General features: G+C 40.4%; 1 protein-coding gene and 1 non-coding gene across 12 annotated transcripts in view; one reads left to right on the top strand and one right to left on the bottom strand.

Moving 5' to 3' along the window:
• PHC3 (polyhomeotic homolog 3) overlaps positions 1 to 26067 on the bottom strand; it is an 81470-nt gene that overhangs the window by 43061 nt on the left and 12342 nt on the right. For 9 of the 11 annotated variants that reach the window (XR_010726912.1, XM_066241881.1, XM_066241884.1 and 6 more), the window contains 3 exons: positions 12614 to 12772; positions 10471 to 10569; positions 687 to 933 (listed from right to left, as the gene is read on the bottom strand). Coding sequence is in view for 10 of the 11 variants with exons in the window: in XM_066241881.1 (XP_066097978.1) it covers positions 687 to 933; positions 10471 to 10569; positions 12614 to 12772 (505 nt within the window). In the remaining variant the exon portion in view is untranslated. The remainder of the gene's footprint in view (positions 1 to 686; positions 934 to 10470; positions 10570 to 12613; positions 12773 to 26067) is intronic. The other 2 variants (XM_066241885.1, XM_066241887.1) reach the window with 1 other exon arrangement.
• Positions 7391 to 7466, top strand: TRNAP-AGG (transfer RNA proline (anticodon AGG)). Its single transcript has one exon. It is a non-coding gene; the product is annotated as a tRNA-Pro (tRNA).

Raw genomic sequence — 26067 nt, 5'->3', positions numbered from 1 at the left:
TCCCTTATCTTATTAGAAGTGAAGAAAACTCAACACTGACAAATTTTGAGATGAACAGACCAGATGGTAAGGAAATTCACTCCAGATGCCCCCAACATTTTCAGCATGAGAACCATGAAGCAAGGTTATCTAAAGATATAACAGAAGTGCACATGGGATTCAAATGTTGGTGAGAATGAAAGTGGCTTTAGCTGATTCCCTGACATCTTCTCACAGATGAAATCCAAAATGGAAAAAAGCAACATGGTAAGGAAAAAAACTGTGTATAATCCTTATTTTTGGAAAGTAAAAAATTCCTCCCACTAATGACCATTTTAAACAACAAAAACTACTTGCTTTTTTAAAGGCTTTTAATTTTGTTCCACTAAAGCATATTAAATGACTACAGACAAATCTTGTTCCTAAAGCTAAAAGGTTTTATTTATATAATGAAGACTAGTAAATAATGTCAATCAAATGTCAAATGACCCAAAAAAATCAAGTTTATTATAATTTGTTTTAGCTGATGAGCTCTTCTGATTTTTTTCAATCTACAGTATTGAGATATTCTTTTTTAACTTATAAAATTCATATCTTAAAATGCTTTACAAGTGTCATTCTTAATCAAGTAATGAGCATCTTTTGTTTTGCTGTTCCTGTGAAGAAAATGAATAATGCAACTATTTTCAACAAAAGTTTTGTCCTACCTGGTGCTATTAACTGGTGAATACTTGATGTCCGGGTGACAGCTGTGCTTCGTGATTCCAGACTTGGACTTTCTCCTTTCCTATTACTTTCTGGAGAAGAATCTCGTTGGCTGATTTTAGAACTGGTCACTGTTGTTTTGTTATGACAAATTGTCAATGACTGAGTTTGACTACTGCTTTTTGGCGGACCATTCTGTGAGCTAGATAACACACCCAACTTCTGGCTGCGTAATGTTAAATTCTGAACCTGAGAACCACATAACAAAAAATAAAGATGAAACAGATGATATTAATTGATGTGGTAATTATTACCATTATAACAATAATAAAAACACATTTATATTATGCTTTTCATACATAAAGCTCCAAGCACTTGAAACAACTGACTAATCCTTAAGGAAAGGGGAGTAATCACTCTAAGAAATCATACCTTAAATATTGACATTTTAAAAAAAAGACACTAAGGGAAAGAAACATCATTAAGAACTAAATGAAAACAGAATATATATCTGAACTATGAGTCAATTACTCTGCAACATATTGCATTTTAAAATCATTACCAGCTTGGAGATATCCAAAGAGGAGAAAGAGAAAGGCCGTTCCAAATATCATAAAAGGGAAACGTGAGCAAAGGTGCAGAGGTGGGGGAGCCCAAGGTGTGTGGGGAAGAACGGGTAGTTCCTTCAGTATCAGCCCAACTGTTCCATGTCAGGACTGTGAAACATTAAGGCTACAAGTACCTCATAGCTCACATACTTAGAAAGTGTGGATATGTGGTAGGCAGTTAGACAGACATGAGTAGAGCAAGGGCGATGGGCAGGGTACAGGTCACCGAAGCAAGGACGACAGTCTCTAGGTTGAGTGTGTTTCAGCTGTAGGCCCAGAAAGCAAAACCAGACAAGCAAACATGATCACAGCTGACCTGAGGGACCAGCTGCATTGATTAAGGACCTCCCTCAAAGGATATATCTAGAGAGCTGATGAATATTCTGTTGAGATACTCCCCTGAGACCTCCCCTAGTCTCCAGCCTAAGCCCTTAGGACTAAAGACCCAGCATGCTCCCAGTCTCCCTCCTGGGAGTCTGCCCTGCACTCCCCCCCCCCCAACCCAAGGCGCATTTCCCTCTTTCTCTTAAGCTCCGCTTCTTTTGCCTCTGTAACTTGTATCCTAAAGCCCATTTCTTCCACCTCTGTGACTTTCTAAATAAATCTTCTCTTATAGTTTGGGTCTTGGCTCTGAATTCTTTTCCAGCCAGAACTCAAGTACCGATGTTGCTGCCTGACCCCACCAGTCTACCACCTGGTGTCATGTTTGTTCCCACCACCAACAGATACAATACTGCTGTCTTAATAGAAGTAAGAGATAACAAAAAATTTACCAGCTCTATAGAGATTATAAGGAAACAGTAATCTTGATGTATAGAACACTGGCTTGCCTTTGAGAACCTGACCTCATGAACTGAAAAGACTGTACATGGCCTTGAAATTCAGGTTTCTGGTTGGCTCCTGCCTATACCTGGACCTATTCTAAACATATTGCTAATCTAGACGGTGGCAACGATCATACCAAGTACGATCACATGAGGTTATAACACTTCCCAACAGCCAGGCTGAATATGCCTAGCTAGGTGCTTGCCTACCTGGAATGAATGTACCAAACACATTTATGCTAGCACTAGCCCTCAGAGGGAAACAGGAGTAAAAGAGATTCTGAAGTGACAAAGTAAAAGATATACTGCTGCTCTATGAATGTTCTTCAGTTTCATGTGTGTTCTCTCTCTACAACTATATCATTTCAAAGGCTATACCTTCTCTTTTTAGGTGCCAAATGCAGTGCTCAGCCAATAGCAGGTGCTAAACAAATGTTTATTTCAGGGCAGTTGATGTATTCATGAGTTCTATTCTAAGCTACTGAAAGAATCTTCTAAGTGAGACCATATGGAGCATCTTCTATGATTTCTGTCAAATATTTCATAGCATAAGTGGACTAAAAACTGTATTGTTGAAATTAAATGCAAAAATAAAATCCAGGTTTCTCAGCTTGCCACTCTAAGCCCTTCAAAGTCGAGGCCCAAACCTCTTCGAGCCCACCTTCCACTCTTCCAGTGCACTATCCTGGTATTCTATCTAAAGCGTTCTACTTGCCCTTTTCCAAACTACCCTGCACTTCCTGCATTTTAGAGCCCTTGCTCAAGTTCCTCCTGCTCACATGCCATTCAGGGCTGGTAAAAAATCCCACTCACTCTCCCAAAGAATCCTCTCCAAAGTTCCTCACTAGAAATATATCATTTCTCCTCCCATCTAATGCTTTTCCTATAGAATCTGGGCCATAATGGCGATAGCACTAATGTCTAGCTTAGTTTAGAATTACTCATGTCTGTCTCTGTGAAATACTGAGACTATGGCTGGCAGGCTCTCATCCCTCAAATTCATTTTTTTACTCCCCACAGTTATGTGATGCAGACATAACAGAAACTGCACAAGTCTGAGGTATTCTCCTGTATCTGATTCTGAACATATATTATATGGCCTTTTTTTTCTCTTCCATATTTCATTCTATTTATGGTTTTCTTTGGCTAACATTAAAACCTTTTCATATTTTACCAAAAAATCTCAACAAATATCTAATGGAGGTATAGTAAAATCGTGTGTGTGTGTGTGTGTGTGTGTGTGTGTGTGTGTGTGTGACAGAGAGACAGATAGGAAGGGAGAGAGATGAGAAGAATCAATTCTTCATTACAGCACCTTAGTTGTTCACTGATTTCTTTCTCATATGTGCCTTGACCAGGTAGCTACAGCAGATTGAATGACCCCTTGCTCAAGCCAGCGACTTTGGGTTTCAAGCCAGTGACCATGGGGTCATGTCTATGATCCCACACTCAAGCTGGTGAGCTTGTGCTCAAGCCAGATGAGTCCATGCTCAAGCCGGCAACCTCAGGGTTTCAAACCTGGGTCCTCCGTGCCCCAGTCTGACACTCTATCTACTGTGCCACTGCCTGGTCAGGCCTTTTTTTTTTAATTAAGTGAGAAGTGGGGAGGCAGAAACAGTCTCCCACATGCTCTGCCTGTCTGAGCCACTGCTCCATTGCTCAGCAAGCGAGCTATTTTAGTGCCTGAGGCCAGGCCATGGAGCCATCCTCAGTGCCCAGGGCCAACTCTGCTCCAACCATTTGAGCCAGCCATGGCTGCAGGAGAGGAAGAGAGGGAAAGATGGGGAAAGGGATAGAAAAACAGATGGTTGCTTCTCCCATGTGCTCTGAAAAGGAATCAAACCCAGGACTTCCACACACAGGGCCAATGCTCTTACCACTGAGCCAACCAGCCAGGACTAGCAAAATCTTAAAAACTTGAAAACTGAAACATTTCCTTCAAATGAAAAGCATATATATTCACAATGTAAATGAGGATTTGACACAATGAACCCTAAAACCTGCAGTAGTCCATTTCTATAGAATAAGGTACTCTTTCCTTCTAAATTTCCTTTTGTTTTCTAGAATCCTGAAAAATAAAATCTGTGTGTACATTTTATAATAATGTATGTTATATACTAAATATTTTTTATATGAATAGAAAAATTTTAGACTATGGCTATAATATCTATGGTCATCTGGGCTTAAATATTTACAATAAATTTCAAACATGTAAATTGTATTTCTAAACAATATTACAAACTTAATGTAGATGGCACATATTCAGATTTCCTTAACATTTCACTTTCGAAGAGCACAAATGTTAGGGCAGTCTGATGTCCAACTTTCATTTCATCTAAACTTTCCTATCATCAAATTATGGAAACTTTCTGACTTAAAAAAGTCTAAATTTCCTGTTAAGTATTTTTGCTAATTTCATACTTTACAATTATGAAATTATATTATATTTACCCAAACACTCGCACACCAATTTTTCAATCTGAATCCAAGAAACACTGTGGATTACAGTAGCATCCCTTCTTTGCAGATAAGGAAACTAAGAGTTACTGTCACATTGCTGGCAGTAGATCTGAGTTTCTAGATTTTAAATCCAAAGGACTGTTTTCTTTTCAATTCTTACAGTACTTCCCACATAGCCAAAGTAAGACTCCTTACTTTTCTAGAAATATACTTTTTTTCCAAACATGATATTTTTGAAAATAAGATTTTTTTATTAAAAATTTTTTTTCAGGAGAAGGGATGGAGCATTTAAAATAGTAAATATGGGTAAAATTCTAAGGAAAAACTGTCATTCTGACTTCTATGACTTAAAGACTTAAAATAAAATTTCAAATTTGGTTACTCCTCAATTACGCACTATTACTTTAAAAACTGAATATATAAGCTTTAAAATTAACAAAGTGGAGTACAAATTTTTCAAAACAGTTCTGAACCTGAGGAAAGTCACCACTGGAACATTCAAAGTATTAGCAAACCTTACCACTGCCAGCTCATTCAATGCCTTTGCCTTTTTTTTTTTCTGACATGAGAAGCAGGGAGGCAGAAAGACTTCCAAAAGCGCCTGACTGGGATCCACCCGACAAACCCACTAGGGGGCAGTGCTCTATCCATCTGGGGTGTGGCTCCATTGCAACAGGAGCCATTCCAGCACCTGAGGCAAGCCCATGGTTCCATCCTCAGTGCCCAAGCCAACTTTGCTCCAATGGAGCCTTGGCTGTGGGAGGGAAAGAGAGAGACAGAGAGAAAGGAGAAAGGGAAGGGTGGAGAAGCAGATGGGCACTTCCGTGTGCCCTGGCCGAGAATCGAACCGGGAACTTCCACACGCTGGGCTGACATCCTACCACTGAGCCAACTGGCCAGAGCCTCAATGCCATTTCAAAAGCAAGCAGAGAAAAACTTTTGGTTCTTCAAAGTCTATCCTTGAATTAAGTCATATTATCACAGAGCCACACCTGTATCATATCTAACTCCAGGCACTTTTATAAATTACTGTATTATGCTCATTATACTATTAGAGACACTATAAGATGTTTTCTCCATGAGAAATCACAAGAAAGACTGAGCTCTAGAAAGCATGTTAGTTGTATTTTCCCAATTGGTTTACTTTACCTCGGAAACTGGAAATCCTTTAAATGGTTGTGCTTCTCCCTTCACTATTAGCAACTTCAAGCTAAGAAGCATAATTTGTGACTCATCTTTAAATAATATATAACAAAAATAGTAATTAGCAGCATGTGATATCTTATGTGTCAGGCAGTATGCTAAGTTCTTTATAATTGCTGTCTCATTTATTCCTTATAACAACTCTGAGCTATCACTTCTAGTTTACAGTGAAGAAAACTGAGGCTTAGCAAAGGTATTAATAAAAGCTAACATTTAGTGGGTTATGTATCAGACACTATTCTGTTTTTCACTTATTAACACATTTAATCCTCACTACAACATTATGAAACAAGCATTATAATGATTTTGTAAACATTTATTTTATTTTATTTTATTTTATATTATTGAAATTGAAGCAAGAAATTAAAGATATCCAAAGAAAAAGTGGTAGAGCATGTATTTGAACCCAGAAAATCTGACTTCAGAGTCCAAACTTATAAACACTATGTTATACTACGACTTTGTCCAAAATTAATCAATTTTGGTAAGTGACAGAGCTGGCAACTACTGCTGAAGTCAGAATTTGGACTCAGGTCTTCTTAGTCCCGCCTTGCAAAAAAAATAAAATAAAAAGTACTAATGAGTGCTATTATGTTCTAGATACCAAGCACACATATTATACATTCTTCAACTTACCCTGCAAGTATTATGACTATTTAGAGATGTTTGTTAACTTGTCTAAAGCTATACAGCTAATAAATAACCAAAATGAGAGTTAAACTTAAGTCTGTGCAGAATTTTAAGCATATAATCTGAATAGCAACCTCACTCCTAGCTCCATGCCACTTTCCTTTATTTGTGCTTTTTTTCTTGCAAGCTTTCTATTTATTTTACCTTGTTTTATTGCATGCATCTTATAAATCAATTAAAATTGTGCCTGACCAGGTGGTGACTCGGAATAGAGCATCAGACTGGGACACAGAGGACCCAAGTTCAAGACCCCAAGGTTGCCAGCTGGAGCACGGGCTCAACCGGCTTGAGCATGGGCTCACCAGCTTGAGCACAGGGTCGCTGGCTTGAGCAAGGGGTCACCCCCCCCCCAGGTTACGCCCCCTATCAAGGCACATATGAGAAAGCAATCAATAAACAAGCAATCAACAAACACTAAGATGCTGCAATGAAGAATTGATGCTTCTCATCTCTCTTCCTTTCTCTCTGTCCCTATCTGTCCCTTTCTGATTCTCTAACTCTGTGAAAAAAATGTTTTTTCATTGGAACAAAATATAAATAAAAAATAAAACTGAAAATATTCTGTAGGTTGATAATGGTCTAGTTCAGTGGTGGCAAACTGCGGCTCGCAAGCCACATGCGGCTCAATCAGACTGAGGACGTTTATAGCAAAGGCCAGCTTAGGAGTACCCTAATTAAGTTAATAACAATGTACCTACCTAAACAGTTTAAGTTTAAAAAATATGGCTCTCAAAAGAAATTTCAATCGTTGTACTGTTGATATTTGGCTCTGTTGACTAATGAGTTTGCCAACCACTGGTCTAGTTCTGTTAGGTCTTAAAAAACCAAAACAACAACAACAAAAAAACAGGAAAATCATTACTTCAACAAATCCATTCCATAAAGAGGCATTATAAAAGGTTAGAGTTAAGAAAACCTTAAGCCCTGGCCGGTTGGCTCAGCGGTAGAGCGTCGGCCTAGGGTGCGGAGGACCCGGGTTCAATTCCCGGCCAGGGCACATAGGAGAAGCGCCCATTTGCTTCTCCACCCCTCCGCCGCGCCTTCCTCTCTGTCTCTCTCTTCCCCTCCCGCAGCCAAGGCTCCATTGGAGCAGGGATGGCCCGGGCGCTGGGGATGGCTCTGTGGCCTCTGCCCCAGGCGCTAGAGTGGCTCTGGTCGCAACATGGCGACACCCAGGAGGGTCGCAACATGGCGACGCCCAGGATGGGCAGAGCATCGCCCCCTGGTGGGCAGAGCATCGCCCCCTGGTGGGCGTGCCGGGTGGATCCCGGTCGGGCGCATGCGGGAGTCTGTCTGACTGTCTCTCCCTGTTTCCAGCTTCAGAAAAATGCAAAAAAAAAAAAAAAAAAAAAAAAAAGGTTGAAAGAAAACCTTAAAGTTAACAAAAACAAAGGTCTTATTTTGTAAATATGAAAACTCAAGTCCAACAAAGTTCAGGATTTACAGAACACGTTAGAAAAAATTTGAATTTAACTGATTAACATGTTTATATGCTAATACATTAAATCGACCTTATTATTAAATAATATAAGAAAGTCTATAAAAAGTATCAAAGAATATTATTGCTATTCTCATTTTTTGCTTTTTACCAGAAGACTAAGACTACTAAATCAAAAATAGGAAGCTAAGGATGATCCTAAGATATACAGACTAATTTCTATGGAAAAATACCAAAATGGAATTAAAGTAATATTCTACTCAACTGCTTTAATTTAAAATTTACTCAATTCATTTTTACCAACTTTACTGAGGTATAACTTACACACAGGAAAATAAATGAACCAGTTCAATGAGTTTTAACATATATAATATGAATACACACACACACACACACACACACAATCAAGGTATTTCCATTACCCAGAAAGTTCACTCATGACCCTTCCCAGTCAATCTCCCCCACATTCTGCTCTAGGTACCACCAACCAATTTTTTTCACTCTAGATTAGTCTTGCCTATTCTGGAATTTCATATAAATGGAATCACAGAGTATGTACTCTCTGGTGTCTGGCTTATTTTGCTAATTATAATGTAGTTGTTTCTTCTTCTTTATTTCTGAGTAATATCCCACAATTTGATTATCCCAGTGGTCGGCAAACTCATTAGTCAACAGAGCCAAATATCAACAGTACAACGATTGAAATTTCTTTTGAGAGCCAAATTTTTTAAACTTAAACTATATAGGTAGGCACATTCCTTATCGAGGGAGCACGGCACACGGTATTTTGTGCCAGAGCCACACTCAAGGGGCCAAAGAGCCACATGTGGCTCAAGAGCCGCAGTTTGCCGACCAGTGCATTATCCATTCACCAGTTAAAGAACAATGGTTGTTTACAGTCTGGGGCTACTCTGAATAGAGCTGCTATAAACATTCATTTATATATCTTTATGTGGATATATGTTTTCAAATCTCTCACAGTAGGCCCTGTCCAGTTGGCTCAGCGGTAGAGCGTCGGCCTGGCGTGCGGGGGACCCGGGTTCGATTCCCAGCCAGGGCACACAGGATAAGCGCCCATTTGCTTCTCCACACCCCCCACTCCTTCCTCTGTGTCTCTCTCTTCCCCTCCCGCAGCCAAGGCTCCATTGGAGCAAAGATGGCCCGGGCCCTGGGGATGGCTCCTTGGCCTCTGCCCCAGGCGCTAGAGTGGCTCTGGTCGCGGCAGAGCGATGCCCAGAAGGGGCAGAGCATCGCCCCCTGGTGGGCGTGCTGGGTGGATCCCGGTGGGGCGCATGCAGGAGTCTGTCTGACTGTCTCTCCCCATTTCCAGCTTCAGAAAAATACAAAAACAAAAAAAGAATCTCTCACAGTAAACTCCTAAAAGTGGAATTGCTGGGTCACATGTTAAACATATATTTAACTTTATAAGAAACTGAAAAACTGTTTTCCAAAGTGGTTGTACATTCTCTCTAGTCTCTTTCATTTCAACCATACTAGTAAGTGTTTAGTGATATAATTGTGGTTTTGATTTGCATTTCCATAATGATTTATGATGTTGAGCATTTTTTCATGTGGTTGTTGGCCTTCACATATCTTCTTCTGTGAAGTGTTCAAATCTTTTCCCCATTTTTTTTTTTTTAATTTATTCATTTTAGAGAGGAGAGAGAGAGGGAGAGAGAGAGACAGGCAGACAGAGAGAGAGAGAAGAGAAAGAGACAGGGGGGAGGAGCTGGAAGCATCAACTCCCATATGTGCCTTGACCAGGCAAGCCCAGGGTTTCGAACCGGCGACCTCAGCATTTCCAGGTCGACGCTTTATCCACTGCGCCACCACAGGTCAGGCTCTTTTCCCCATTTTTAATTGACTTGCTCATGATATTATTACTGAATTATAAGCATACGTTGCATATTCTGAATACAACTCCTTTGTCAGATATATATACTGTATTGTAAACATTTTCCCTTAGTCTCTTCATTTTTGTAACAATATCTTTTGAAGAACAGCTTTTAATTTTGATAAAGTCCAATTTATTTTCTTTCATAGTTAGTGCTTTTTGTGACCTAAGAAAGCTCTGCCTCCCCTAGGGATGTGACAATACTCCCTATGTTCTCTTCTACAGCTTTCATAGTGTGGGCTGTTACCTTTAGGTCTAAATTCTACTTCTATTTTATTTTTGTGAATGGTGTGAGGAGAAAGCTAAGGTTCACCTTCTTCCACACTACCAAAGTACTATTCTATTCCATTTTTTAAATTTAAAATTTACCCAATTTAATTCACTTTCCATCTTAAAATCTATAATATCTTGACTTAGTTATTACATAGCTGCTTGCAAAGAAATCTACACAATAACATCTCACAGAATAAGAAATATATCTGGCTTTACAATAAAACTAAACACAATGTTATAGCAAAAACTCGTTCTTACTGTATTTTATTAAGTTTCTATCTGAAATGTATAACAAAGAGCACTGAGATCATCAGTAACTTCAACACAAATCTATATTTATCTTTAACCTGAAGATCCAAACCTCCAGCACCACATTATGAAGCTAGACAAGCTCACCTGAGTAGCTGCAGACTGACAGGAAGATGACGATGACGACGAGACAACAGGAATGTCAGACTGGACAGCAGCCACAGTGGTAGCGGGTGTGAAAATCAGCTGTACAGACAGAAAAACCAAAAAAAAAAAAAATACCCTAAGACAAAAGAACGTGTCTCACACACAATGTATAGCAAGCAAGGGAGACTGAAATTTGTGACAGAAAGACAATGCAGTTTAGGACTGCCTTCTAAGCAAAAGGGTTTTACATGACAAATAGAAGTTTCTGATAATAGAGAACTGAGAAAAATCATAAACATTTTTGAAATAGCTCATGATTCTGATGAGTAGAAGAAAAAATCAGTGCTCAGAAAAAGTATTTATTTCAGTAATATGAAATCCTCATACCAAATATTTGCCCCAAATAAGCTATTATGGTTAAATTTCTCCCAACTCAAAACTATCATGGCGGAATTCCTAAAACATAAGTTAAAATAGCCATAGTCACTACTCTTGAATACAAATTAAAGTGAGAAACATGAAAAGAAACCCCAAAAGTCTTTTCTGTCCTCTTTATCACAAAAGATAGCTATGCCATATGCCACACTACTGTATTTCCCTCAGCTATTTAGAATCTACAGTACAAACCAAGGTTACTCTTGATTTTAAAACTATCTGTAAAAAAAAAAAATTATTCTAAATGTAAATGCCAGAGCATGTCAAAATTCAACAACACCACAGCCTGCAAAAAAAGCTTCACATCAAAAACATAGTAATAATAAGGGAAGTACATAATTTATTTACTAAGAATCACCATCTCCTTTCAACTGCTTTTTTCAATGTTGAAACAGAATGCCATTAACTTAAAAAGTTAATACAATCCACTTAGAGATTATCCAGTCCAATTTAGTAAATTATGACAATTGTTTCCAAGAATGTGTAAATACTCTATTTCAAAACTGCATGGAGTTACTCAGTTCCTCAAACACCATTTCTGTTTAAATTAAAATTACCAATGAAGGGATCTTTTTAACTTCAGTTCTTTATAGCATATTAAATTTAAGTGAATTGAACAAAGTATAACTTTCACAAGAAGTAAATTTCTAGTGCAAACAGCTGAAAGCACTAAACCTAAAGAGATGGTCTATTTAGTTTGACCCACATGAAAGTTCCAAAGGGTCAAAAATAGTCAAATTAAAACCATTTCAAAAGGTTCAGCCTAATTTTGAAGCATATTATTAATTGAATAAAAACTCATGGTAGAAAAAAGCCAGAAATGTGACAATGTCTATTGAGTAATCTATAAATAAAAGGTGGATTATGTCATTGTTTCCTGTTAGAACTATGATGGGAAAATTTCTTTGAAATTTGAGTGGAGATCTGGGGATCCAGATATATATTTAGTTCACTGGACAGAAATGAAAGTATATAAATATATGCTAGACCCAAAGTTTCCTTCTAGCTACCTGTAAAGACATCAAATAAAGTAAATGTCAACCAATTTCTACATTTCTTAAAGAAGCTCAACAGTTAAATTGAGAAAATAGTAGGTTCTTAAATAAAGAACAGCCAAATTAACATTCCTATATTAATAAAGGATCAAAGTGAGCTTAAGAACACAAATCATCTTGCAAAATTTGAGATGGTAATAGCCAAAGCTAAGAATCATCTGGTAAATTACCAGAAACTCCAACCCAAATTTCAGAAGATGCCATAATATAAATTCTAACTTATAGTTAACAACCAAGTTTTAAATATTTCATCAAATATAAGATCAAACATATACAATGATTTTATGTATCACTATAAGTACCAATTATAACTGTAAGATGCTACCAATTATAAAATGCATCTTAGTTTCAGAGGTTTAAATGTTAAAAATGGTTTAAAATCAATAAAACTTTTTATTAAAAATAATCACTCCTATGTTACAGATCTGGCCAATTCTGAACATTGCCGATTACTATTTGATATACCAAGAAGGCCTACCAATTAGAGAATTTTTCATGACATAAATGGACAAGAGCTAAGCACATGCACATAAAAAATTTGTTAAACATTTCTTAAATATTAAAAATGCCTCTAATTGCATCAAATCAAGAAACATTTTGCTCTCTCTCTCAAGTCCTTAAACACTAAAAAAGTTTGGTAGCTCACATCTTACCATTTGAGCTCGGAGATACATTTGAGCTTGGCTTGCAGTTAGGGTAGGGGAGGTACTCCCTAGTAACATAGTCTGTTGGGTAATACTGCCGCTGGTAGAACTGGAAGCCTGGGAACGGCTTATTAACTGTGCAGGTGTAGGAGAAGTGGAGAGGTTGATCTAAGGAAGAAAATATATTAGGTCATAGGCTTCCATGTCACTGAATTTTACCAAGCTGCAGTTAGGCAATCAATAGTATATACAGTAGCTAAGGTACCTAAAAGAGAGGACTTTAACTTTGACAGTCTGCCCTCACTTCTTTGGGCAATTATTTTGCACAAATGGAAACAATAGCAATTGCTGGTTAGTAATTAGAACATTTTTGAAGGATATCCTCAATGTTTGTTTCAATAAGATTCCAGTATCTGAAAATATTATTTCCACTACTTCCCAAAAATGTAGGGCTAATGTTCCATTATTTTAATACTCCATGTAACTTAAAACATTCAAATTAACAGTTTACATTATTTTGTCAATTGTCACATTCTGAGGGATTTTTGAAGTGAACAAAAATTAAAACACAGATAATCCATTCACATACATAAAAATATACATGTAACATATAATTAGCATAACATTCTTCTTCAAAAGCTATCACAGAAAAAACTACAATTGCTACTTGTCAAACGGATAGAAAAATCCTTAACACTAATAATAAAATTAAATTATAAACACTATTTTAAACCTTATAACTATTGTTGGCCCTGGCTGGTTGGCTCAGTGGTATAGTGTCAGCCCAGCATGTGGAAGTCCCAGGTTCGATTCCCAGTCAGGGCACATAGGAGAAGCACCCATCTGCTTCTCCACCCTTCCCCCTCCCTTTCTCTCTATCTCTCTCTTCCCCTCTCTCAGCCAAGGCTCCACTGGAGCAAAGTTGGTCCGGGCACTGAGGATGGCTCTATGGCCTCCACCTCAGGTGCTAGAATGGCTCTGTTCCCAGTGGAGCAACACCCCAGATGGGCAGAGCATCGCCCCCTGGTGGGCATGCCAGGTGGATCCCAGTCGGGTGCATGCAGGAGTCTGTCTGCCCCTCCGCTTCTCACTTCAGAAAATTACAAAAAAAAAAAAAAAATACAAAAGAAAAAAAACACAAAAAACTATTGTTAAAGAATAAACTAGTACATAGTTTATTTCTAGGATACATAAGAGACTAATAATTGGTTTTATTTGTGAAGGCAAACTGGCTAGAGTAAATAAGAAATAGGGCATAACCTTTTTTGTTGTTGTTGTTGTTGTATTTTTCTGAAGTTGGAAACGGGGAGGCAGTTAGACAGACTCCCGCATGCGCCCGACTGGGATCCACCCGGCACACCCACCAGGGGGCGATGCTCTGCCCATCTGAGGCACTGCTCTGTTGCGACCAGAGCCCTTCTAGCGCCTGAGGCAGAGGCCACGGAGCCATCCTCAGCACCCAGGCCAACTTTGTCCCAATGGAGCTTTGGTTGCGGGAGGGGAAGAGAGAGACAGAGAGGAAGGAGAGGGGGAGGAGTGGAGAAGCAGATGGGCGCTTCTCCTGTGTGCCCTGGCCGGGAATCGAACCCGGGACCCCTGCACGCCAGGCCAACGCTCTACCACTGAGCCAACTGGCCAGGGCTGGGCATAACCTTTTTTATCTTTCCAAATTCATACCACTTCAAGTATTATCCATATTAAAAATAAAAAATATTTTTGCCCTGGCCGGTTGGCTCAGCGGTAGAGTGTCGGCCTAGCGTGCGGAGGACCCGGGTTCGATTCCCTGCCAGGGCACACAGGAGAAGCGCCCATTTGCTTCTCCACCCATCCACCGCACCTTCCTCTCTGTCTCTCTCTTCCCCTCCCGCAGCCAAGGCTCCATTGGAGCAAAAATGGCCCGGGCGCTGGAGATGGCTCTGTGGCCTCTGCCTCAGGCGCTAGAGTGGCTCTGGTTGCAACATGGCGACGCCCAGGATGGGCAGAGCATCGCCCCCTGGTGGGCAGAGTGTCGCCCCTGGTGGGCGTGCCGGGTGGATCCCGGTCGGGCGCATGCGGGAGTCTGTCTGACTGTCTCTCCCTGTTTCCAGCTTCAGAAAAATGCAAAAAAAATAAAAATGCAAAAAAAATAAAAATAAAAATAAAAAATATTTTTAAAAAGATTAATATAGGCCCTGGCCAGTTGGCTCAGTGGTAGAGCATCGGCCTGGCGTGCAGAAATCCCGAATTCGATTCCCGGCCAGGGCACACAGGAGAAGCGCCCATCTGCTTCTCCACTCCTCCTCCTCTCCTTCCTCTCTGTCTCTCTCTTCCCCTCCCGCAGCTAAGGCTCCATTGGAGCAAAGTTGGCCCGGGAGCTGAGGATGGCTCCTTGGCCTCTGCCCCAGGCACTAGAGTGGCTCTGGTTGCAACAGAGCGACGCCCCAGATGGGCAGAGCATCACCCCCTCATGGGTGTGCCGGGTGGATCCCAGTTGGGCGCATGCGGGAGTCTGTCTGACTGCCTCCCCGTTTCCAGCTTCGGAAAAATACAAAAAAAAATTTTTTAATTAAAAAAAATAAAATAAAATAAAAAAGATTAATATAATCCAACCTCAAATCCTTTTTGTGGACAAAGCAGAGAATAAAATTTAAAAAATAGAAATTAAGAAATCATTTTCTAATAAATAATTCAAGCAACAATGCAGACTGGACTCATATATCCATCTTCCCAAATACACTCACTGAAATGTTAAATATGCATGAAAATTAGTATAGCTGAATTTTTAAAAAGGGAGAGAAGAAAATTTCTAGGTGCCAAAAAAGAGGAAACTCAAAGACATAAAAGTTCCAGCTGAGGCCAAGCTAGTCTAAGGAGATACCAGCCTACAGATATAGAAGACCTGGTCTTGAGCCTATTTCAGGGAGAGCCGGAAGTAAAACCCTTGTTTTGAGCCAAGATCCTCAAAACGGCTGCTCAATATGTAAAAAGAGAGCCGGAGAAGCTCCACCTCATACGCTAAGGAACAGCAAGGCAGCTTGCCATCTGCCTTGCTCCCAGTGTGGGGAGAAAAGCTCCTATTAAAATCAAAACTGCAGGCTTGCACCATGTGGAGGTACAGAATGCAAATTTACACCCCCTATACAGTTCCATATTCCACCCCAAACACTAGATTTTGCACTAGTCAAGGACGTTTGTTAAAATGAACCAGTAAATGGAGGAAACTGAATGAAGGTTATAAAGGAGGACTTCTTTGGACTATTTTTGTAACCTCCTGTGGGTCTATAATGATTTTAAAATAAAAAGTTTTTAAAAACTGTATAGGGTATAGAAGAGGTGGTTCAGTAATTCTCTAAATTTAGTTTCATCTTTTAAGTATTTCTTAATTTCAATAAAATACTTAAAGCCTGTAATTCAGTACATGAACATAATATAATATACAGAATTAGTATGCAATCTGGTTTTCACTCCTAGCACACCCTAACACTCCATTAGCATTTATCAATGCCCTCTATCTGACAAATTCAGTGAATTCTTTTCAGAATTTTTATTCCTTCTCAACCTTCTTTCTTTCTTTCTTTCTTTTTTTTTTTTTGTATTTTTCTGAAGCTGGAAACGGGGAGAGACAGTCAGACAGACTCCCGCATGCGCCTGACCGGGATCCACCCGGCACGCCCATCAGGGGCGATGCTCTGCCCACCAGGGGGCGATGCTCTGCCCCTCTGGGACGTCGCTCTGCCGCAACCAGAGCCACTCTAGCACCTGGGGCAGAGGCCAAGGAGCCATCCCCAGCACCCGGGCCATCTTTGCTCCAATGGAGCCTTGGCTGCGGGAGGGGAAGAGAGAGATAGAGAGGAAGGAGGGAGGGGGTGGAAAAGCAAATGGGCGCTTCTCCTGTGTGCCCTGGCCGGGAATCGAACCCGGGTCCCCCGCATGCCAGGCTGACGCTCTACCGCTGAGCCAACCAGCCAGGGCCTCAACCTTCTTTCTAACCCATCTCCAAAATGTTCATGCTTTGTCCTCAACAGTTTTCTCCTTAAATTCCTAAATTATCACATCTATTCCCATAGTTTCAAAGAAGTCAATCATGATTATTCTCAATCCTTGATGACAAACTCTTTTCTGAGCGTCAGATCCAAATATCTTCAGAATATATCTTACTGTATGTCTCTTACCAACTGAAAATCAACATGTTCAAATATCACACTATTATTCCTTTCCTTCTTAATAACCAACTTCTTCTCAAATGGCCATGGCATCTTTTAAAAATCCCCCAACACAGATTCTCTGGGAGTCATTCTGACTCTTCCCTCCCCTTTACCACACATGCACCTTAATGTTTCTATACCTTTATTCTCCTTGTTTCCATTTTGACTTTAAATCACTTGGTCTGAGAATCTGAACCCATGGCACTTCCACCTAGATTGCTTAAGAAGCTACAAAGTGATCCCCCTACCTAGAATCTTGCCATCTCCTCCTTGCCAGATAATCTTTCCCCGATTTTATTAATATTAATCAATCATTTAAAACCTTCTGTGAAAGAGAAGGTAGAGGATTAGTAAAGGGTGACAGGGGCCAAACACATGGTAACAGAAGATGATCTGACTGTGTAGGTGGTGGGCACACAATAAAATATATAGATGATGTATCATAGAAATGTATACTTGAAACCTATATAATCCTAGTAACCAATATCACTCCAATAAATTTAATCAAAAATATAAAAAAGAAAATAAAAACCTTCTGGGTAACATTCAACCTCTGCTGACTCACTCTAGAATCATGTCCTGCCATTCCTCTAATCCAGTGGTGGTCAACCTGGTCCCTACCACCCACTAGTGGGCGTTCCAGCTTTCATGGTGGGCGGTAGCAGAGCAACCAAAGTATAAATAAAAAGATAGAATTAACTAGAGTAAGTTGTTTTATGAAGATTTATTCTGCCAAACTTAGCGGAAATCCAACATAAAGTACTTGGTAAGTAATTATTATTATATGCTTTAACTTGCTGTAACTCTGCTTTATAAATTTTATAAAGTAAAGTTACTTCCCTACTTTATAAATCACCATTACTGTGGAACCAGTGGGCAGTTAGAAAATTTACTACTAATAGAGATACAAAAGTAGGCGGTAGGTATAAAAAGGTTGACTACCCTAGATCTAATACAATATCCTTCACATTAGCCATACGAAGCTATCTGCAGTATCATGATTTCTCAGGCCTGCATGGCCCTGGGAACAACACTCTGGACTAGGTTCATCATTCCCTATCCCGGAGCCCCAACTCTCATGTAGTGAACAACTCCCTGTCAAAAATCTTCCGCTCTAATAAGCTTCCTCAGGCATCCCCACATCCCTAGTAAAAATGTTTCCCTCCTTTTTTCCTGTTACCTTCCATATACTTCTGGCATATACGTCTACCTTCTAAGCAGTAATTTATTTCTTTAAGGGTGGGGACCATGAGTTATTCATCTTCATATACCCAATATATGGAAAGGCACTCTGGAAAAGTGTCTTCATTCATTAAGTTTAACTTAATACATGCTTTGTTATTTTAAGACATACTTCAGAGTTTTAATGTAATACATATGCACATCACAAAAGCATGAGTATGAGTGTGAGCGTGTGTGAGAGAGAAAACGAGAGAGAGAAATAATTTTTGGCATAGCCCCTAACAAAACAGAGTAAAAATGCAGACAGTGTGATAACATTAATTCAACTCTATTTCTTCAACTCTATTTTTTATGTGCTATATAGTGAATTATTAATAAACCCTCCCAAAACATAATCTTTTTCTATATCACTCTATAAAGAGACATTCTGAATAAAGACTTGTCCCCAAAATTAAATCACTTAGCAGTGTAAAACTACAGCCAAGTTTTCTGACTCATGTATTTTGGCATTCAGGGAACCTTCCCATAACTCAAAAGCTTGATAATTTGGGTCACTCTGCAATAATAATCCCTTGTACTTCTTTTCAGTCAGTGATGGGGAACGGAAGGAGGGAGGGAGGGAGAGAGGGAAGAAGGAAAGGAGGGAGGGAGGGAGGAAACGTAGCAGGGTGAGAGGGAAAGAGAGGCTAAATGACTCCAGTAAGCACAGACCACACACGCTAAACAAAAACATAATAAAAGTTTTTTCAAAAAATGATTGGCGCCTGTCCAGGTGGTAGCGCAGTGGATAGAGCATCGGACTGGGATACAGAGGACCCAGGTCCAAAATCTCGAGGTTGCTGACTTGAGTGTGGGCTCATCTGGTTTGCACAAGACTCACCAGCTTGAGCCCAAGGTTGCTGGCTTGAGCAAGGGGTCATCAGGGCTGCTGTAGACACTTCCCCATCAAGACACATATGAGGAAGCAATCAATGCACAACTAAGATGCCACAAGAAAGAATTGATGCTTCTCATATCTCTCCCTTCCTGTCAGTCTGTCCCTATCTGTCCCTCTCACTGTCTCTGTCAAAAAAAAAAGATTGGCTGATAGCTAAAATGTCTGAGAGTACTATTTAAAGAAGTAGAACACAAAGTACAGACAGAAAATTTTCCTTTTTCTTAAAAAAAACACAAAACTAGTTACTTCCTAACTACCTACATTGCATTCCATTTTATCGAAGTTGTGAGATCAAAGAATAAATGTTTATAACATGTCCAGCCCAACCTATGAGAGAAGGTAGAGCATCACCCACCTCTGCAAGTCAAGCTGGCCCAACTAAAAGAAACTTCTCCTTTCCACCACTGATAAGGCTCTCCTCTACTTTCACCTTTGTTCCTCTGACTTGAACCAGATGCTCATAACAGTTTCCATTATTTTGTCTGTCATTTATACCCCAACACTCCTAAGTCCCTTTCACTTTATTTATTTATTTATTTTTGTATTTTATTTTTTCTGAAGTGAGAAGCAGGGAGGCAGAGAGAAAGACTCCTGCATGTGCCTGACCGGAATCCACCCAGCATGCCCACCAGAGGGCAATGCTCTGCCTATCTGGGGCATTGCTCTGCTGCAACCGGAGCCATTCTAGTGCCTGAGGTGGAGGCCATGAAGCCATCCTCACCACCCAGGCCAACCTTGCTACAATGGAGCCTTGGCTCCTGGAGGGGAAGAGAGAGAGAGAGAGAGAGAGAGGAAGAAAGAGAGAGAAAGAGGGGAGAGGGGGAGGGGTGGAGAAGCAGATGGTAGTTTCTCCTGTGTGCCCTGGCTGGGAATCGAACCCAAGAATTCCACACACCAGGCCAACACTGAGCCAACCAGCCAGGGCCTAAGTCCCCTTCACTTTAAAGCCCTGGAAAATCTTGGCACTTCATGCCTCAGGCTGTACACTTCATATAAAGGAATTTACTGCTTAAGCCCTATTACTGGAAGCTCTCTTCCCAAGGGCACTAATTCTAACTGTCACCAGAGAAAAACCAAGTCTGCTAAGAAAAGCCATTTAACTCCCAATCACCCACTGGTGTTCCAAAAAGGAGATAACAAAACGTGTCTGGCCCAGAGGACTTTCTAGACCAAAGCCCATTTGAGAGCCACTGCTCCCATTTGACTCCATTTTTTAAAAATATTCCATTTCCGGAATAAATATTCCAATCAAAAGACAAAGGGTAGCTGAATGGATAAGAAAACAGGACCCACCCTGGCCGGTTGGCTCAGCGGTAGAGCGTCGGCCTAGCGTGCAGAGGACCCGGGTTCGATTCCCGGCCAGGGCACACAGGAGAAGCGCCCATTTGCTTCTCCACCCCTCCGCCGCGCTTTCCTCTCTGTCTCTCTCTTCCCCTCCCGCAGCCAAGGCTCTATTGGAGCAAAGATGGCCCGGGCGCTGGGGATGGCTCTGTAGCCTCTGCCTCAGGCGCCAGAGTGGCTCTGGTCGCAACATGGCGACGCCCAGGATGGGCAGAGCATCGCCCCCTGGTGGGCAGAGCGTCGCCCCTGGTGGGCGTGCCGGGTGGATCCCGATCGGGCGCATGCGGGAGTCTGTCTGACTGTCTCTCCCTGTTTCCAGCTTCAGAAAAAAGGAAAAAAAAAAAGAAAAGAAAAAAAAAAAGAAAACAGGACCCGTACATATGCTGTCTACAAGAGACCCACCTTAAAACAAAAGATACACATAGACTGAAAGTGAAAGGATGGAAAAAAATATTTCATGCAAATAGAAATGAAAAAAAAAGCTGGGGTAGCAATACTTGTATCTAACAAAATAGACTTTAAAACAAAGACTATAGTAAGGGATAAAGAAGGTCACTACATAATGATAAAGGGAACAATCCAACAGGAAGAGATAACCATTATAAATATCTACACACCTAATATAGGAGCAACTAAATATATAAAGCAGACTTTGGTGGATATAAAGGATGAGATCAACAGCAATACTATAAATAGTAGGGGATTTCAATACCCCACTAACATCACTAGATAGATCCTTAAGAAAGAAAATTAACAAACAGCAGAATTAAGGGACACACTACATCAACTGGATTTAATAGATATCTTCAGAATCTTTCACCCTGAACAGCAGAATATACATTCTTTTCAAGTGCTCATGGTACATTCTCTAGGACAGACCACAAATTAAGGCATAAAATGAGTCTCAACAAATTTAAGATGATTGAAATCATATCAAGCATCTTCTCTGACCACAATGGCATGAAACTAGAAATCAACTACAATAGAAAAACTGAAAACACTCAACTACTTGGAAACTAAATAGCATGTTATTAAATAATGAATGGGTTAACAATAAGATCAAGGAAGAAATAAAGTATTTCCTTGAAACAAATGAAAATGAGCATATGACAACTCAAAATCTATGGGACACAGCAAAAGCAGTCCTGCAAGGGAAGTACATAGCACTACAGGCATACCTTAAGAAGCTAAAAAAAGCTCAAATAAACAATAACTCTACAACTAAAAGAGCTAGAAAAAGAACAGCAAGTAAAGCCCAAATGAAGTAGAAGGAATGAAATAATAAAGATTAGAGCAGAAATAAATGACATAGAAGCTAAAAAAACAATACAGAAGATCAATGAAACCAAGAGCTGGTTCTTTGAAAAGGTAAACAAGATAGATGAACCTTTAACCAGACTCACCAAGAAAAAAAGAGAAAAGACTCAAATAAATAAAATTAGAAATGAGAGCAGAGAAGTAATAACTGACATGGAAAAAATATAAAGGATTGTAAGAAAATACTATGAAGAACTATATGCCAAAAAATTAGACAACCTAGGTGAAATGGACAAATTCCTTGAAAAATATAATCTTTCAAAAATCAATCTGGCAGAATCAAAAACCTAAATAGACTGATTACAGCAAATGAGATCAAAACAGTTATCAAAAAACTGCCAACAAACAAAAGCCCTGGGCCAGATAGCTTCACAGGCGAATTGTACCAAACATTCAAAGAAGAACTAACTCCTATCCTTCTCAAGCTATTTCAAAAAATTCAAGAGGGAAGACTTCCAAGCTCCTTTTATGAAGCGAGCATAATTCTGATTCCAAAACCAGGCATAAACAACACAAAGAAAGAAAACTATAGGCCAATATCCCTGATAAATTTAGATGCTAAAATTCTCAACAAAATATTAGCAAACCGGACCCAGCAATACATGAAAAAATTCAAACATCAGGATCAAGTGGGATTTATTCTGGGGAGGCAAGGCTGGTACAATATTCACAAATCAATCAATGTGATTCATCACATAAACAAAAGAAAGGAGAAAAATCACATGCAGAAAAAGCATTTGATAAAATCCAGCACCCATTCATGATCAAAACTCTCAGCAAAGTGGGAATACAGGAAACATACCTCAACATCATAAAGACCATCTATGACAAACCCACAGCCAACATCATACTCAACAGGCAAAAATTAAAAGCAATCCCCTTAAGATCAAGAACAAGGCAGGGGTGCCCTCTTTCACCACTCTTATTCAACATAGTTCTGGAAGTCCTAGCCACAGCAATCAGACAAGAAGAGATAAAAGGCATCCAAATTGGAAAACAAGAAGTAAAACTCTCGTTATTTGCTGATGATATGATATTGTATATAGAAAATCCTAAAGTCTCAGTCAAAAAACTACTGTACCTGATAAATGAATTCAGCAAGGTGGCAGGATATAAAATTAATACTCAGAAATCAGAGGCATTTTTATACACCAACAATGATCTGTCTGAAAGAGAAATTAAAAAAACAATCCCCGGCCCTGGCCTGTTGGCTCAGCGGTACAGCGTTGGCCTGGCGTGCGGGGGACCCGGGTTCGATTCCCGGCCAGGACACATAGGAGAAGTGCCCATTTGCTTCTCCACCCCGCCCCTCTCCTTCCTCTCTGTCTCTCTCTTCCCCTCCCGCAGCTGGGGCTCCACTGGAGCAGGGATGGCCCGGGCGCTGGGGATGGCTCCTTGGCCTCTGCCCCAGGCGCTAGAGTGGCTCTGGTCGTGGCAGAGCGACCCCCCGGAGGGGCGGAGCATCGCCCCCTGGTGGGCAGAGCATCGCCCCTGGTGGGCGTGCCGGGTGGATCCCGGTCGGGCACATGCGGGAGTCTGTCTGTCTCTCCCGGTTTCCAGCTTCAGAAAAATACAAAAAAAAAAAAAAAGAAAGAAAACAATCCGCTTTACTATTGCAACAAAACAAATAAAGTACCTTGGAGTAAATTTAACCAAGGAGGTTAAAAACTTATACTCAGAAAATTATAAAACATTAATAAAAGAAATCAAGGAAGATACAAACAAGTGGGAGCATATACTGTGTTCATAGTTAGGAAAAATAAACATCATTAAAATGTCTATATTACCCAAAGCAATTTATAAATTCAATGCAATTCCTATTAAAATACCAATGACATACTTCAAAGATATAGAACAAATATTCCAAAAATTCATATGGAACCAAAAAAGAACACGAATAGCCTCAGCAATCTTGAAAAAGAAGAATACAGTGGGTGGTATCACACTTTCTGATATCAAGTTATACTACAAGACCACTGTACTCAAAACAGCTTGGTACTGGCATAAGAACAGGCATACAGATCAATGGAACAGAACAAAGAACCCAGAAATAAACCCACAGCTCTATGCACAATTGATATTTGACAAAGGCGGTAAGAGCATGAAATGGAATAAAGACAGTGTCTTTAACAAATGGTGTTGAGAAAATTGAACAGCTACCAGAAAAAAAAATGAAACTAGACCACCAACTTACACCATTCACAAAAATAAACTCAAAATGGATAAAAGATTTAAATGTAAGTTGTGAAACCATAAGCATCCTAGAGGAAAACACAAGCAGTAAGCTCTCCAACATCACTTGCAGCAATATATTTGCTAATTTATCTCCACGGCAAGGGAAATAAAGGACAGGATGAACAAATGGGACTATATCAAACTAAAAAGCTTTTGCCCAGCTAGACAATATGAACAAAATAAAAAGGCAAACCACACAATGGGAGAACATATTCGACAATACGTCTGATAGGGGTTAATAACCAAAATTTATAAAGAACTTGTAAAACTCAACACCAGGAAGATAAACAATCCAATCAAAAAATGGGCAAAAGAGCCTGATCAGGCACTGGTGCAGTGGATAGAGCATCGGACTGGGATGCAGAAGGACCCAGGTTCGAGACCCCGAGGTCACCAGCTTGAGCGCGGGCTCATCTGGCTTGAGCAAAAAAAAAAAAAGCTCACCATCTTGGACCCAAGGTCGCTGGCTCAAGCAAGGGGTTACTCGGTCTGCTGAAGGACTGCGGTCAAGGCACATATGAGAAAGCAATCAATGAGCAGCTAAGGTGTCATAATGAAAAAAACTAATGATTGATGCATCTCTCTCCGTTCCTGTCTGTCTATAGCCTCTCTCTGACTGTATCTGTTAAAAAAAAAAAAAAAAAGGGGGGGGGGCAAAATAAATGAATAGACACTTCTCCAAAAAGGACATACAGATGGCCAATAGGTACATGAAAAAATGCTCAACATCACTAATCATTGGAGAATGCAAATTAAAACCAGTCAGAATGGCGCTCATCAACAAAACAACAGAGTAAGTGTTGGCAAGGATGTGGAGAAAAGGGAACCCTCCTGCACTGCTGGTGGGAAGGCAGACTGGTGCAGCCTCTGTGGAAAACAGTATGGAGATTCCTCAAACAATTAAAAATGACACTGTCTTTTGACCCAGCCAACCCACTTTTAGCAATATATCCCAAGAACACCACATCAATGATTCAAAAGGAGAAATGCACTCCCATGTTTATGGCAGCATTGTTCACAATAGCGAAGATCTGGAAACAGCCCAAGTGTCCATCAGTGGGCGAGTGGATTAAAAAGCAGTGGTACAGGCCCTGGCCGGTTGGTTCAATGGTAGAGCATCCACCTGGCGTGCAGGAGTCCCGGGTTCGATTCCCGGCCAGGGACACAGGAGAAACGCCCGTCTGCTTCTCCACCCCTCCCCTCCCATTCCTCTTGGTCTCTCTCTTCCCCTCCCGCAGCCGGGGCTCCTTTGGAGCAAGGTGTTCGCCCACCTGGGCACTGGGGATGGCTCTATGGCCTCTGCCACAGGTGCTGGGGCGGCTCTGGTTGTGGTGGGGCGGCGCCCCCTGGTGGGCGTGCCGGGTGGATTCCGGTTAGGCACATGCGGGTCTGTCTGGCTGCCTCCCCGTTTCTAACTTCAGGAAAAAACACACACACACAAAAAAGCAGTGGTACATATACACAATGGAACACTATGGGGCCATGAAAAAGAAGGAAATCTTACTTTTTGCAACAATATGAATGGACCTGGAAACTATTATGTTAAGTGAAATAAGCCAGGCAGAGAAAGAAAAATACCATATGACCTCACTCATCTGAGGAATGCAATGAACAATATGTATTAAGGAACGGAATAGAGACAGAGGTGGATCAAAGGGTCTAGAGGGAAAACGGACCAGGGAAAGGGGATGATAGAATGGGATGAGAGCAGAAAAGCAAAACCAGGGGGTGGGTGTTGCGAGGAGGAGGGCAAGGCGGATGTGGTGGGGAACACGGAGGGGGGGAAGGGGGCGGTATTCAGGGGGACACTAGAATCTATGTAAACCCAATAAATTAAAATAAAATAAAATTTTAAAATATATATATTCCATTTCCACATTGGGATCCCACTCCTACTCTAAACCCCAACCTATTTGGCTGGCAATTTGACAACCTACCTTGTAGCCATTTTTTACTACCTCAAAGTAACCGAAACTCTGAAAACTACTAGACTGCCACCTGATGGATCATTATGATCACTACTTAAGAGACTTCCGCTACCATGTTCTACCCCTCTTGGAGCTTGACCTAAACTTACTAAGCAACCTTGGGTATCATAATTTAGGCTACTAGTCAATTTGAGCTATTGCTCAGCTAGGATAGAAAATAAAACAAATACAAAAGATTATTCTTTTTTATCTCCTGGTAATCCTTTCTCCTAAATTACTTCTTTTTCCCCACCAGCCACTCACAGGTTCTGGCATACTTCATCACACAAGGCTGCCTGA

Source organism: Saccopteryx bilineata, chromosome 8 (assembly GCF_036850765.1).
Source record: "Saccopteryx bilineata isolate mSacBil1 chromosome 8, mSacBil1_pri_phased_curated, whole genome shotgun sequence".
In the NCBI taxonomy this organism is placed as follows: domain Eukaryota; kingdom Metazoa; phylum Chordata; class Mammalia; order Chiroptera; family Emballonuridae; genus Saccopteryx; species Saccopteryx bilineata.
This window is presented reverse-complemented; position numbering and strand designations above follow the sequence as displayed.